General features: G+C 39.4%; 1 protein-coding gene across 2 annotated transcripts in view; it reads right to left on the bottom strand.

Annotated features, from left to right (window-relative positions):
- Positions 1-15748, bottom strand: part of SSPN (sarcospan) — a 37565-nt gene that overhangs the window by 6182 nt on the left and 15635 nt on the right. For both annotated transcript variants that reach the window (XM_012002414.1, XM_012002413.1), the window contains exon 2: positions 2886-2972. In XM_012002414.1, the coding sequence (XP_011857804.1) occupies positions 2886-2942 (57 nt within the window). In that variant the 5' untranslated portion in view covers positions 2943-2972. The remainder of the gene's footprint in view (positions 1-2885; positions 2973-15748) is intronic.

Raw genomic sequence — 15748 nt, forward strand, 5'->3', positions numbered from 1 at the left:
CCCTAAAGCCTGCGGGCTGCATCTGCAGCGCTGTGGCATTCTTCCTTCATGGCTTTTAACTCATCTGACAGCAACAAGCTTCTGGGTTAGAATCTGTAATTTAAAATCAAGTGGCTTGTTTCACCTACACGACACGAATAAACTATAAGGAAGAGTGTTTACGATGACCTTGGGAATCCGAGCAAATACATCTTGATAAAAGCCCGGCGCCCGAGGCGTCTGTCTTGCGGGTGTCAGCCCATCAGCCTGGCGCTGCGCAGCGGGCGGAGGCGCGGTGGCCCCGGGCGCTTATGTAACAGCAGCGCCCGGGCGCGTCTCCGCTCGCTCGCTGCCTTTAATTGGTACCCGGCCTGCAGCTTTCACGTTCGGTGACCTCGGGAGGAGGGTGTTTCTGCTCCAATTTAATTACCTTCCCCGGTGGCCTGAACGGGAAGGGCCCCTCTGCAGCGCACCGCTTGGGAGGAGGCTGCCGCAGCAGCTCAGGGCCTCCTGGATGTGGACAGGAGGGAACGTGCCCCGGAATGTTTCCGCAGGCACATGCCCCCGACACGTTTCGGAACCTCCAGGGGAGCCCTGAGAAAGTCAGGCCACTGGGAAAGGCAGGAAGCGTGACCTGCGGCCGATGCCCAGCCAAGACCAGAGGCAGAGCCCAGGGAGGAAGAAGGAAAGCGCTGGTGGCATCGAGGGCCTGCGAAAGGACCCCACCCCCAGTTCCCGACCCCCCAGAGGACTGTCTCAGCTTGAGAAAAAAAAAAAAAAAGAGCCCGTGACTATTGTCTGTAAGAGAAAGGGAGGGTGCGTGTGTGTGCACACGTGCTGACTACAATGAGACTGTCATCATGGCCTGTTTGCTTGTCCTGGCTATCTGTGCATTCAACAGGAGGAAATAAATCCTCAAACAAAGCTTAGGCCAGGGTCCAGAGATGGGGGCACCAAAACGCGGCTATGCGGATGAGAAACGCCCTATGAAGATGCATGTTATGCCTCCGTCCCCCCAGTAGTGTGAGAAGCATAAGGGAAGTCAGCTGTCCCCTGTTGTGTCATTGGAAAATCTGGAGATGGGCTGAAGCTCACTTTCAAACTGAAGATAATGTAGCATGCAACCTTAGAGAGCTAGCAGCAAGCATCAAGAAAGGTCATGTTCAGGAGAAGAGAAAAGTGCCTCAGTATTTGTCAATGCCTGTCACGGGTGGAAAAAAGAGGCAGCTAATAGATCTTCCTAGTGGGGAATCCTCAACCTGGCTGACATTGGCAGTGATTTTTTTTTCTATTTTTTTTTTCTCTTACTCCCTATTTTAACTAAGGTGCAGATGTTGAGATGGTATTGGGGCCTCTCTCAAGCTGATGCTTTTGCCTCTGCTGTTTTCTGGGATCATCTCGGGGGAAAATGAAGGCATTTCACATAAACTAATAAAAACCTAGTTTGAGGTGTTCTTCAGCCACTGGATGAAGTTCTTGTAATTTAACAGGCCATTTCTTACTAAGCTTTCTGGCTTCATTTTTTTTCTTTATTTTTTTAAATCACCAAGCCTTGCTGTTTAGTCAAACCTCTACAAAAAAATAGTAAACATAGACTGATGTCTACGCTATCTGGCCTTCTTTCAAGGAAAGTCCTCAGACAGAAAAGTATAATTTCCAAATGAAGGCATATCCACCAAAATTCTAACTTCATCATTTAAAAAAGTAGTATCTATTAATTTTTTACCTAGAAAAGTTACAACTATTGGAGAACATTTCAAAATTAGAGAAAAACTGAAAAATGCACATACAATCCCACCACTGATAGATAATTGTATTTTCTATGCTCATTAAGAGCTTTTATTTTTTCTGTAAGATAATGTCATATATTTTGTGTAATCAGCTTTTAAAAATTAGTTATTATAATGTAAACTTTTGTATTCTATTAATTACTTTTTATAGCATGATTTTAAAAGATATCATCCCATTGCTTTTTTATGTCAACAGCTTCAATTATACTGGAATCTTCCAACACATCTTATTTTTTTCACCTTAGTCACTTCCAAATAATGTCATTCACTTACTTTTATGTCTGATGTTTTCTCATTGTAGTGAACAAAAAAATCCAGTTTTTATACGTTTTCTTGTAGAAGAAAAAACAAGTCAGTGGACAAAATTTAAAAAAAAAAGATTAAAGAAAGCTTTGTATTCTTTGCTACAGTGGTTGAGAGAAAATGTAGGAATTTGCTTTCTACTAGCTCTGATTGCTAAGTTCTGTGTCTATGTCCTCATACTCTGAAAGCGAATGTCTTTGCTTCCCTTTGGGGTAGATTCTGTTGTGCAGTGAAAGTGCTGTGTACTTGAATTGGCTCCAGCCAAATGCACTGTCCCTAACAGAAAAAAGATACACACAAATGAAAGACACACATGCTTGCCAAACCACGCATATCCCATCGCCTGTCCCCCACTTTGCCCTGAGAGTCTTGGCACAGAGCATTTGGATGCACCCAATGTACTTTTTCTGTCCCAGTGATCCCACCTACAAGAGGAAATACACTTAGACTGCTTCATTATTAAAATATCCCAAATAACCCCCGAGATATGGAAGTGGGCACTGAAAGAGACACTTTTTTCTGGCCAAGTGTTTTGTTGAACTGATGAATTTTCAATATTCCTTTTAAGGGCATTGAAGGACAGACTTCATATCCTCCAGGCCAACCCAGTTCATGGAAATTAAGACTTAAAAAACAAAATCAGCATTACCTTTGAGGTCTGGATCAATGCCCTCTTAAAACATTTTTTGGCGTGCCTAAAAATGCAATTTCTAGACTAATCAGATATGCAACCCCTTCAGAAGGCACTCCCTTATTTTGTACTTGGGTTTCTTTCTATGTGATGATAAAAGAGAAAGAACAATCACAACTTACTTTCATAGAAAACTGAATACATGTCCGTTCGTCAACCTGATATGAGACACAAAGCATAAACAAGCCAAGATAGGCCACTAAGCAGACCTGCAATGGAGAACACAGAAGAAAGGATGTTATCAGGGCACGTTGTGCGTTCAAATGACATCAGTCTCGGCGTCTTGCCCCAGTCACATCCATGTTATAAAGCTGTTCATTTCATTTACTTATCTTTATGCACTGTGTTTTTCTTTCAACTGTTGGAAAACCACTTTCAAATTAGTAAAATCAATTGATTTCCACTTAGCCAGCATTTACTAAGTTCTTTTGATATGCCAGGTACTATACAAAATCCTTCAGAGTATGTGATGAGGAATAAAGTTTACTCAGTGTTCATCAGTTTACAATCCAGTGAAAGCCAAAATAAATGCACACCATATTCTAAGGCAGGACATTTCACGTTAAATATTATTCAAAGAAGTACAAAAAGAGGAAGAAATTACATTGAGTTGGGCGATATAAAAGGCTTCCATTAAGACATGGATTTGAAATGGTCCTTGAAAGAAATGAAACATGATTACTAACATTAGCTGAATATTTACTACATGCTGGGGCTCTTCTAAGGGCTTTGTATTGTATTCCTCCTATAATTGCTTTATATTGTATGCCCTCCTGTAATTGCTACAAAATCCTATAAGGTAGGTGATACTATGATTCTCATATTGTAAGTGAGAAAGAAAAGGCACAAAGCCTTTTCTTTGGAACCAGGATTCAAATCAGGTAGCTTGGGATAAAGCAGCACCATAAGCAATAGCACAGAGGAAGAGCCGCACAGAGAATGTGTTGAAAGAACAGCAAATGCACACCCATAGTTTAAAATAACGACATATAGGCTGGGTGTGGTGCCTCAGGCCTGTCATCCCAGCACTTTGGGGGGCTGAGGCGAGTGGATCACCTGAGCTCAGGAGTTTGAGACCAGCCTGGCCAACATGGTGAAACCCTGTCTCTACTGAAAATACAAAAATTAGCCGGGCGTGGTGGTGTACACCTGTAATCCCAGGTACTGGGGAGACTGAGGCAGAAGAATCGCTTGAACCTGGGAAGCAGAGATTGCAGTGAGCTGAGACTGTACCATTGCACACCAGTCTGGGCAACAAGAGTGAAACTCCATCTCAAAAAAAACAAAACAAAAAAAAATATAGAGCACAAAGGGTAGGATGAAAATCTGGGGACACAGGATTGATTTAGTATGTAGTGGCACTCCCTTGAAAATTTCTGAGAAGAGAATGACATGATTTGAGAGACACATTTCAGGAAAATTAGCAGTGATGTTGGGTGGGTCGGCAGTGAGAACATCAGGGTATTATTTTACTAACCTGAGCAAGATCAACATATCAGGTGAACCAGAGCTCAGATAGTAGCATGCAAATTCAGAAAAAGAGATGGAGATGACAGGCACAGTAAAAGCTGAATCTATACATCTTGGCTATTGCATAACTGATGGGAGGACCTGGAGAGGGAGAAACCGGAAGTGACCTCCACGCTTTGGAGCATCAGTGACAAAAAGACGGTGGACGTGCCTACTGAAAGAAGGCTGGCCAGAGAAACAGCAGCTTTGAGGGAAAATACACTCAATCTGTTCGTTAAACTGCATTTTCTTTTTCATGAACTAGACTTTTTAGAACTAGGATTTAGAGTTTCTAATCAAAGCATATCTATTCACATTGAATTTTGGAAAGCTTAAAACATTGATAAATTTCCACACTTTTAAAATAGAAAATATAAGCGACAGAATTGCATTTCCTGATAAGCACAATTATCCTAGAGACAGATGTTGAAAGAGTGGCTGAGAGTCACCTAGCAAGTCATTAAACAACTGGTTTGCACATACTCATACTTCCTACCCCAGGGTCAGCTTCAAACCATAGGCAGTGTCTGTTAGGGTGGAGAAATCATTTGCAAAGCCAACATGGCATTTTCAGGTAAAACTTCTATCCTCTTCTCCCTTTGGTTACACAATCAATAAGCTACCTATGCCCTCATCCATTGCCAAGTTGTAGGTTGTTCAGATTTCTATTGGACCATGAAGTCAAAAGCCAAGCCTTCTCTTACTACAGACTGTTTCCAGGGTTTTCCATCATTGAATGGAAATGGTTGCTTGGCTTAATAGCAGGATATAATATTTGCAGTGGAGAGACACAGCATTAAAACATGTGAGCATGGCATGGACTGGAGAGATCTGGAGAGAAAACAAAACAGATAGGACCCAGGGAGGCAGCTTTTCAGCAGAAGACTTGCAGATACAAAAGTAAAGATACTGAAGTTATTCGTATAGCCCCTAACATGGCTTTTTCAAGTCAGGATGAAGCTCTTTTGTAAAGTTTATTTGTAAAAAATACTAAATTGAAGGATAAGTTTGATAAGAACTGTAGGGGTTTACTATTTATTCTCACATTAAGAATTTACAAAACTTGAAACAATCAAAGAAAGACCTACTTTTTGTTTATTGGTGACACACCAGATTGAGGGTTGTAATCCTGCTTATATCCCTAGACACATGCCTGTGAGTTTCTGACTGCAGGTGCAAAGGGTCAGGCTCTCCCACATAACTGCCTTCTTCCCTAGAGACTACCAGCTGAAGTTGGCAATCACCAAGACTTTCCTCTTTGTCTTCATAAGAGACACATTCCAGTAATAAGGCCTAACTAGCACCTTAAAAATCTGATTCAGTGCCTTGAACAAAATTTCTGATTTCAGCAGTAGCTACTTCTTTGTAGCCTTCATTTACCCTGGCTTCCAGAAAGAAGTTGCATAGGAACACATGACCTCATTCTAGAGCATTTCACTTATTCAAGTCACAGAATTTTATGGAGGACATACAATAAGCAGGCCCTGTGTTATTGTATGATCCTGGGAAATGAGAGATGGAAAAACAGGCCCTAACACCAAGGACTATCCAGCATTTAAGGATCTCCCAGTCCAGTGAGAAAAGACAGGATAATGCAGTTGGGCTATTGTAAAAGTACTAGGACTACATCTGCTATAGGAATACCCAGAAGGAATAACTACCCCGATGGAAACTTGGGGAGACTTCCTGGAGAAAGATGAGTTTTGAGGATATGCAGAAAGTGGCTAGGAGAGTGTGAGGAAAGGTATTCTGTGCAGAGAGTAATAGAGGTGCAAAGGCACGAAGAAAGGCAGAGTAAACATTTGAGGATTCCTCTAGGTCCAGTGCAGAGAAAAAAATAAAAGGCAAAAGACGTGTTTGCAGCAATGGACAGGAAGTAGATCACAAAGGACTTTGATTTCAACTAGGACATTTTCTTTTTTTCTTTTTTTATTTATTTTTATTTTTCATTTATTTTTTATTAATATTATACTTTAAGTTCTAGGGTACATGTGCATAACGTGCAGGTTTGTAACATATGTATGCTTGTGCCATGTTGCTGTGCTGCACCCATCAACTCGTCAGCACCCATCAACTCATCATTTACATCAGGTATAACTCCCAATGCAATCCCTCCTCCCTCCCCCTCCCCATGATAGGCCCCGGTGTGTGATGTTCCCCTTCCCGAGTCCAAGTGATCTCATTGTTCAGTTCCCACCTATGAGTGAGAACATGTGGTGTTTGGTTTTCTGTTCTTGTGATAGTTTGCTAAGAATGATGGTTTCCAGCTGCATCCATGTCCCTACAAAGGACACAAACTCATCCTTTTTTATGGCTGCATAGTATTCCATGGTGTATATGTGCCACATTTTCTTAATCCAGTCCTACAGAATGGGAGAAAATTTTTGCAATCTACTCATCTGACAAAGGGCTAATATCCAGAACCTACAAAGAACTCAAACAAATTTACAAGAAAAAAACAAACAACCCCATCAAAAAGTGGGCAAAGGATATGAACAGACATTTCTCAACTAGGACATTTTCAGCAGCAGAAGGGTGTGACTGACTTTGCCTTTTAGAATGGTCCTTCTGGCTATGAAGAATGGATTGCATGGGGGCAATTCTTGGGAAGAGAAGACCACCTAGAGGCCATTCTTCACCTGAGAAATGATGAGTGTCTGAGCTCAGGTAGAAGTAATGATAGGGAGTGGGTGTGTTTGAATGACAGTAAAAAAACTGAATCCACAGGTTCTAAAGACTGATTAAGGTAAAGATGTAAGAGCTGAGGAGAGGGAGAGGTCAGGAAGGTGCTGCCAGGTGGGTGGTGTGGACATTTAATGAGATAAGATAGAAAAGGAGGGGCAGAATGGGAGTGGGAATGATGATCCCACATGGACACAAAGTGCAGCCATATGGGCTTAGAGCTCAGGAACGAGACCTGGGCTGGAGACAAAGATTTGTTAGTCATCACCATATGTGAAGCAATTGACACCACAGGAAACAGTGGCCCATCCAGAGAGAGTCTGAAAACAGAAAAGGGTCCAGTTAGTTACCCAGTTATGAAGAATCTTTGAATTTTTTGAACAGAAAGCATCTCAGGTATATTTCTTATAATTGTAGCTCTATGTCATGTCATATCTAAAAATTACGAAATGGATTGTCCTTTTAGATTTGTCCTTTTAGATTTTTGAAAGCTTCAATTTAGGTTCTTGTACAGGGTATTTGCTATAAAGCTTAAATGTATTGAACATATTTTAATTTCTTGGCCTTCTGATAGGGCTTCATATGGTCTAAGGTGAGAGGGGACTTTCATTTTTTTTACCTACAGCTTTGCATGTTATAACAAGACTTCTTTATCAGAGAGTTTATTGATGTTCAGTGTAAGCATGTTTTAGAAGGGTAGGCTTTACTGATACTGAACTAAAGGTTTTCTGGCCATGGAGAGAAAACCAGATTTCTCATGCTAGACTAAGGGTTTTGTTTCCTGAGCTGGCAGGATGTGGACGTGCCAGGAAGACACGGCATTCTGGCTTCCCAGCAAGGAAGGGGGAGCTCATGTTAGTGGGCAGTGAGACCCGCCAGGCCTATCTGGAACGACATTCGTAGAGTCCAGGCCAGAGCTCCCATTAGATATGGTGAGGTGAAGCCCACGGCACAGGAAGAAGGCAGTTATGTAAGGATTTCAAGAAGGCGCTTGTTGGACCAGACACCCAGATGGCGGTGTCACAGAGCACAAAGCCAAATGGCACATGTGTGGCACTGGGAAGGCTAGTGCTGAGAGGGCAAAGGGCAACTAGCATTTAAGAGCTTGTTGAGATTTAGTCATTGTGCGTGCAAATAATTAAGTTGATAAGAAAAACTTAAAGTGATTTTTAATGGAAAAAAGAAAGACAGTAATCATGACTTTAACTTATTTTCGGATGTGTGTTTCTACAATTGGTTTAGCGTGAAGAGAAAACTGAAGTCCTAAATTCCACATTCTGCCTGAAGATATCCTTTTTGTCCATGTAGAGTGAAGTCTGCATTTTCTCTTGTGAGCTAGAAAGTTAGACAGGGCTGAAATGGTCTCTGAATGTTAAATCCATTTCTGTAGATGTGCGAGTCCTGAGTCTTGTCACACATTGTCTTTGTCTTTGTTATTTGGCCTATTACACCTGCGGTGGTGTCTTTTGAGGGTTTGTACTATGAATAAAAGGTAGATACTGGACCAGTGTCTCGGAGATTTACCTGCTTATTATTAGTTTTTTTCCTTTTGATTTTGTCATAGCTGGAAGGTACCACCCTAAAACATTTTGCGAGAATGAGAATTATTGATATTTACTCTCTCCATGTCGTATGTATTTATATTCTGGTCTTGTGACATTCACACAACCTCCAATTTATTTGTTTTCTTCTTTTTGTTGTCAACCGAGCTGCTTGACAGGGTTATCTGGGGAATACAACCTTCCCCTGTCAAATGCCTTTCAATGTTTTTCTTCTCCTTCCTTACCCCCGTTTCATTGTGTACCTGCAATGGGACTCTATTTCTGTTAGTTAATCAACTTTCACCTTTGTATTTAAAGTACTTTAATCCAATCAATATAGTAACAAGATGAACTCTCATCTCATGTTTACAAAATCAATTGGTCAACAACAGAAGTAGCAGAACTGTAAATGTTTCTCCGAATATTTCTTAAGAGAATTTCCATGGATTGTCACCTATTTAATAAACATTAAGGTAAACTATTAGAATTCATTTTCAACAAATGATAAATATATTACAGTCTGTTAATTGAGGATAGTCTTAGGAGGATTGTTTACACATAATAGACCAGAAAATTAAATGGCATGCAACAGAACATTTCACACAGATCTATTAAAGGCTGCTTATCCAATCAAGATTTCAGAAAGACTGGAGAGAATATTTTAGCCTGACTTAAACATTTTTACTGGATTCTCATTGCCACTGCCTTATGGTAAGACAAAGCCTAAGAGAGTGGTTCAGAATCACTTGAAGAGGTGGGTAAATACTGGCCTCATCCTCAGAATTTCTGATCCAATAGGTCTGGGGTAAGGACTGAGAATTTGCATTTCTAACAAATTCCCAGGAAATACTAATGCTGCCAGTGCTGGGATGACCCTTTTGAGAACCACTAGGCTAGGCTGTAAGCACAGTGCTCTAAATGCTGATGTCTGGGGTGGGGTTTATCGAAATGGTTAGGGGTCCAGAGTGACACTGACTACTGGAATTTCCTATAGAGAGTTGTTTATTATAAACAATAATATAATAACAATAGTATACCATTTATGAGTATTTACAGAGTGTTAAGCCCAGTGCTGAACACCTGACATGCATTCTTGCATTTAATCATCTCAAGAATGCATTTTTCAAGGGAGAGAAAACTGAGTTTTTAGAAATGTAAAAGGCTAGATATACATTCATGGCCCTTGAATTGTTTGTATTACTATTATGTTACAAAGGTGTTGGCTCCATTTGTTTCCCCATAAAGAAATGTAGTCTCTGCTATCATAGGAGTCCTTCAAATTGGGGGAGAAATCCCTCTGTCTTCACTGCTATTTAAATATGACCTCACTGCAGAGCCTGTTTCCTCAATGTATCTGACTGGTGGTTTGAGGAACATCTCTAAATCTTCGAGTGTGATGTGGCATTCTGCTACCGTTAAAAGCCATCAGCCACTCCAACCCAAAGCAAAACAATCACCTCGAAAATTGCACCACCTCTACAGTGGTGTGATGGTAAATATCTAACAACCAATTAGAGAAGGGCTATTTGTAGCATTTGCTAATTTCCATGGTATGACTACTTCTACCATGGCTGATTTCAAGATAACCAACACGAAGTCACTGAGCAAAGCTGGGAAGAGGTGCATGCAATCAGCTGTTACAAGTCCATCAGAAATGCTCCAGCATGCTCCTGCACCTCCATCCCATTTCTGCCTTTTCTGGGTCCCTCTTTTGACAGAAGTATCTGATTAACAAGTGAGATTGGTTTGTATCTAAGTTTGGCACATTACTCATTACTAATTGCTTGGAATCCCTACAATCAGCCTACATAATCTGTATAAAGATACAGGGGAGGGTGCCAAGGAGAAATCATAGTACTTATTTCCTGATTTGTGGGAATAGAGGAAGAATGGTTACAGCATAAGCTTTGAGATCTTGCTATCAATGGCCACCCTAATCTAGGTATCACTCTCCAACTGAATTTAGCTCAACCTTTACTGTGGTAGGGACTGGGAGTATAAAGAAGAAGATATGGTCTTCGCCCTTTAGAAAATCACAGTTTAATCCCCAGAGGAACGGAGGCACAGGAAAATGTATTGCTATGGGTAATGTCATTTGACCAGTCCATGCCAGGTGTGAATATGAGCAGCTGACAGCAGCTTATACAACCCCCGCCTTGCTGATCACTTACCAAAATCCCTCATCCATTTTATAATGTAAGAAGCACTGAATCAGCTACCTTTTTTTCCCCCAATGTATTATGTTTTTAAAGGCAAAATTTTTGGTGTTAATCATATAGGGCTTCAATATGGTAGAATTATGAATGATATCCCCTTCCTACATTTGTTATTATTATTATTAATTCTTTTTCATTATATTTTTAGATAAAAGCAAGATAAAGGAACACAAAATGTACTCTTTTCCCTAAATGGATAAGGCAAGAAAGGTGAAAATGGTGCAAAGCATGAAACATCAAGTAACAGTTCATTCAATAAATGATAACTGCTTATTTGGTTCTGTAAAATCAAGTATAGAACTATAAACATAATTAAGGAGACAGGGTTACATAGTGGGAAGAACATGGGCATTAAAGTTTGAATCCTGACTCAATTACCTTGCTAGCCAAATGATCTTGGACAAAGCTGTTTAATTATTTTTAGCCTCAGTTTCTCTATCTATAAAATGGAGATGATAATGTCATGTTCACACAGCAAATATACTGTATATCACAGAATCGATAGCTGTGCTGTCAGAGCGCAGAGCCTGGCTCTTAGCCACTGCATGGCACAGTCACCTGCCTGAAGGAATCTTGACAGCACTATAAGCAAGAACTGCAGAGATCTGAAGAACATCTCTGCTACCATCTGCTCCTCTCCTGAACTGCTGAAGCACCAATCCTGAGGCAGCGTGAAAAACAAAGTCTTTGAGGTCCAAATGACCATGCAGGCTGGGGGACCGTGACTTAGTCACTGAGACTCAGTCTTATCACGTAGAAGATGGAGAAAATGATAGTTAGTAATTGACTTTTAAATATCATAAATAACGTGTCTGGAATTGTAGTAGGTATTTTTCCCCATCTCACAGGAACTCAAACTGTGCTCAAGTTCAAGCCGAAAATGAATAACAGATGTAAACATAAGCACTCAGTCACATCTTAGAAATAATCTCATTCTGCTCATTTAACAAATATTCCTTGTGTAACTACCATGTGCCAGGTACTCTTTGAGGCTTGGAGATACCACAGTGAAAAGAAGAGAGAAAAATCCCTGCCTTGATGGGGCTAAAGTGGAGAGGCAGACCATAAACAAATAAATAAGTAGATATATAACCTGTCAGCTGTTGAGAAGAGCTATGGAGAATATAGCAATTATCATCATAGTTTCTTTTCCCAACAAACATGACATACAGTGATTAGTAAAATACAAATAATAAATCCTTAAAGTGATATGTTCTCCCTCAAAAAATGAATTGGTAATGCCCAGCAACCCTTTTAAAAAAAAGGTAGACGTTTGAGAGCCTTGCAGGCTCTGTTATTTCAACAACATGCATCCACTATAAGTATCTAAGAATTCACAGGTTTCATAGACAACATACGAATGCCCCTGAGAAAGGGCAACAAAAGTGAACTGTAAAGTATTATGGCAAGATAGGCCACATACCTAAAGACAGAGAACAAGGTGGTGCATGCATGTTAGCTCTGGGTCTAGTGGAATGGTTCAAAACCCACCTCCACCACTTTCCAGCTGACTGACCAAGTTAACCCTTGGAGCCTCGATTTCATCATCTCTAGGATGATATTTTGCTTTCATAGTAAGGACCCACTTTTCAAAAATCTTTCCAACCACGTTGACATAGTTTGCAAATACCTAAGAGTTATAAAACTTCTTTTCCTGCCTCTATTTATTTCTGCTACAAACCTACATATAATCTACCACCCAGGAAATGCCAATCTTAGGAACTATGTCCCATGCCCAGCTGCATGTTTCTCTGATTACACTACTGTGGTTTTACAATGACAATCATTTAACTTCTGGAAAAAATGCCGTTCAATTAAAACTATTTTCTGGCCATATGAGATCCTCAAGTTAATATTACTTTTCTAGAAAACACAATTGTTTCAGCCAAACTTAGTGTGCAGATATTCACGGCAAATTCCAAAAATAATAGGGGTGCAAATATCAAGTGAAGAGTTTACGGCAGAACTGATCACCAAGAGGAGGGGAGCATTGTAACAATCTGTCTGTCTCTAAACACTAACATTAGTGGACCAGCATTAAAACTCAGAGCACTAATTATAACCTTGAAAAAAAAATGTTTTTTCTTCGTTTTATCTAACCAAGCTCAAAATAGAAGCTTCTTTTTCACTGTGAACAAAATTGTAGCTAGCAACAATTTTTTATATCTAGGAAGCTTTGCGAATGACTACTTTATTTGGCCTATGATCTATCTGGAAGATTTTCAATGCCTTTTCATTTGTCTTAGGAATCGCCAACCCCAGAGCTTCACTGATTTTACTTTTTTTTTTTTTTTTTTTTTTGCCATTAGAGTAAAAGTTGCCGATGAAAAGCTCTAGTGCAGAAATCCTATTCATGGAAGAACTAAGTTCTGCCTGCCCACAAGGGGTTTGGGTTTCGACACAGAGCCTCATCTGGTCATTTCCACATCTTTCTGGGGAGTTGGGGGAAACAATTTGTAATATTGACTTTGCAAAGATGACATGTGAGATTACTTTTAAAAGAGGCTGGTAGAAATCCAGGTCAAAATTTCTCAGTGAAAAGTCAATTATAGACAAGAAATTCTATCACAGAAAAGTATTTCCTTTCAGGATCTAAAGAGAAAAGACACTTGCTCAATCACACCTAAGTTTAGCCATGTTTAAAACACACCCCTTTATTATTTTAACTGTCCTTCTACCTGAGGAGTTGATATCTGACAGGTCTACATCTGAATTATTGTAAATGTATGTATTTTTCATATGAGTATGCAAAGACATTCAAAGTAAACAAAAATAAATGGTAATTAATTAAAATATAATGCAAAAGCAGGGCTTCCTCACCTACAACTTTGTTAAATTTGGATATCTTTGGAAAACACATTGTAAAAACAAAATAGCTAAGAATTTATAGGCAATTTTCTTAAGAAAGTTTTGCTTATGCAATTGCCAGAAATGAGAGTGGATTCACCTGGTATGTTGTGATAAAAGTTCTGATTGGTTGGTAAAGAAGTATGGAATACTTACGTGCCAAGTCGAAGTGCTTTGTATGGCTAGATACATCCTTTCTAATTCAAAGTGGTACGTTTTGTCATTGTTTGAAACTACTTGAAAACTAGAATTTTATATAATTTTTCCCACCAAAGTTACATTGTAATTTGCATTGCTGTGTAGTTTAGCCAGATCTGCTGTCCAAGCACAGAAAGAGTGGGAGGAAAAATGTGCTTGTTAAGTGACTGCCCTGTTTCTCAGTACACATTGTGCTTTGCAGATGTTCACTTGTATCTCCTATGTTGCTTTATAGGGTATTAGAAAACGACCCAATGAAACTGATAAAAATGAGTTGCAACTTGTGACCAGCAGCTGGATGAGAGGAGTGTGAATCCCCCAAATCTTATGGATATAGTGTGCTTTCTTTGATGTTCCTGCCAAAATGAGGCTGGAAAGCTAGGAAGATCTGTAAAATGTGTGCCAACACAAAGTACTACATAAGTTCCAAAAACCTTGCTTGAAACAATTGCAAATAGCTCTTCATTTTATACCAGTGAACCCAGGGCTGAGTGTTTCATCAATTTACACAAAACCAAGAAGAGAAATCTGACAACTATCCCAGTGTATGACTTACCACGGACATCTTCAAGTAGAATCACTTTGGTTTGGGTCTCGTTTTCATATTATAACACAAATTTGTGTATCTGGGTTAAGATACACATTTGATAGGAACGGCTGGAAATTCTTGCAGTTATATCCTCAAAAGACAAAATAAGCACAACCAACAGAACTGTGAAGCAATAAAGTTGGTTATGGATGAAAACTGGGCTGAACAGTCATAGGACATGAATTGTGCCTTTGACCTAAAATGTGCTTTTCTTTCCTTATCTACCCAGTGTAATGGTGCTACTCTTTCAACCATCTTGAATTCACTCACATTTATTCATCAAACCCTGCTCAGCTATCCCCACTTCCCAGAAAGTGTATCTTTTTTGTATTACTTACTTTTTATACATTAGCTCATTTTCCCCCAAACAATGCAATCAAGTAAAAAATATTACTCTATTTTATAGAAACTTGCAGCTCAGAGAGGTTAAGAAACTTGCAAGTTGATACAAAATAAATTTCTAAAAAGCATCAAGAGGTTTTATTTCTGCATAATATTAAGGACTAAATGATAGGAAAACTCTCTCCCTGTAAAACACTGGATAAAACGTAGCATCCCTTATAAGATGAGAAAACAATTAGCCCACTAGCCCTGGAAGTCATCCAGAAAATTGTTCTGTCTCAACAGATGCAGGGGGGCAGTTTGAGGTTTTTCTACTACTTTCTTAGTCCTGGAACCTATTAAGATGAGAAGGTAATATGAAAGTGATCCTGAAAAAATAACCCAAAACCTGGCTGTTTCAATAAGTAAATTGTAAGGGGAGAAAGACAGAGAGACGGAGAGAGAGAGAGAGAGACTAGAAAGGAGAGAAAAAGGATAACTTTTTGAGTAAAGGAAACATTAGAAATATATGAATCAACTGCAGTGTACAGATCTTATTGAGATTCTGATTTTGACAAACCTAGGAAGAACTATTAATGAGCTAATCATGGATATTTGAACAGTGGTTTGATTCTATTAAGAAATTAACTTGTAACTTGTTAGGTGTATTATTAGTATATTGATTATTTTTTACTTTTCATCTTTTGACTTACATAGCAAAATATTTATAAATAAAATGATATAAAAGTCTTGGATTTAGTGCAAAATAATCCATTGTGTAGTGTCTGTAGTCTGTGGGTGTGAAGGAAATATAGGAGCATACAGATAAGATAAGATTGAGCATGAGTTGATAGTTATGGAGGCTGAGTGATGAGAATATAGAGGTTCATTATACAATTGTATCTGCTCTTGTGTATGCCTGAAAATTTTCATAATAAGTGAGTTAAGAAAACAAAGTGGCTCTAGGTCTATAACACCACTGGGACACATGGCAAGACAAACCCGTCTGGAAGGGTTGTATTCTCAAATAGGCTATACCAAGTTATCATACCTAAGCCTCTTGGAAGATGAACTCACAAACC

This window comes from Mandrillus leucophaeus, unplaced genomic scaffold (genome assembly GCF_000951045.1).
Source record: "Mandrillus leucophaeus isolate KB7577 unplaced genomic scaffold, Mleu.le_1.0 Scaffold686, whole genome shotgun sequence".
NCBI lineage: Eukaryota > Metazoa > Chordata > Mammalia > Primates > Cercopithecidae > Mandrillus > Mandrillus leucophaeus.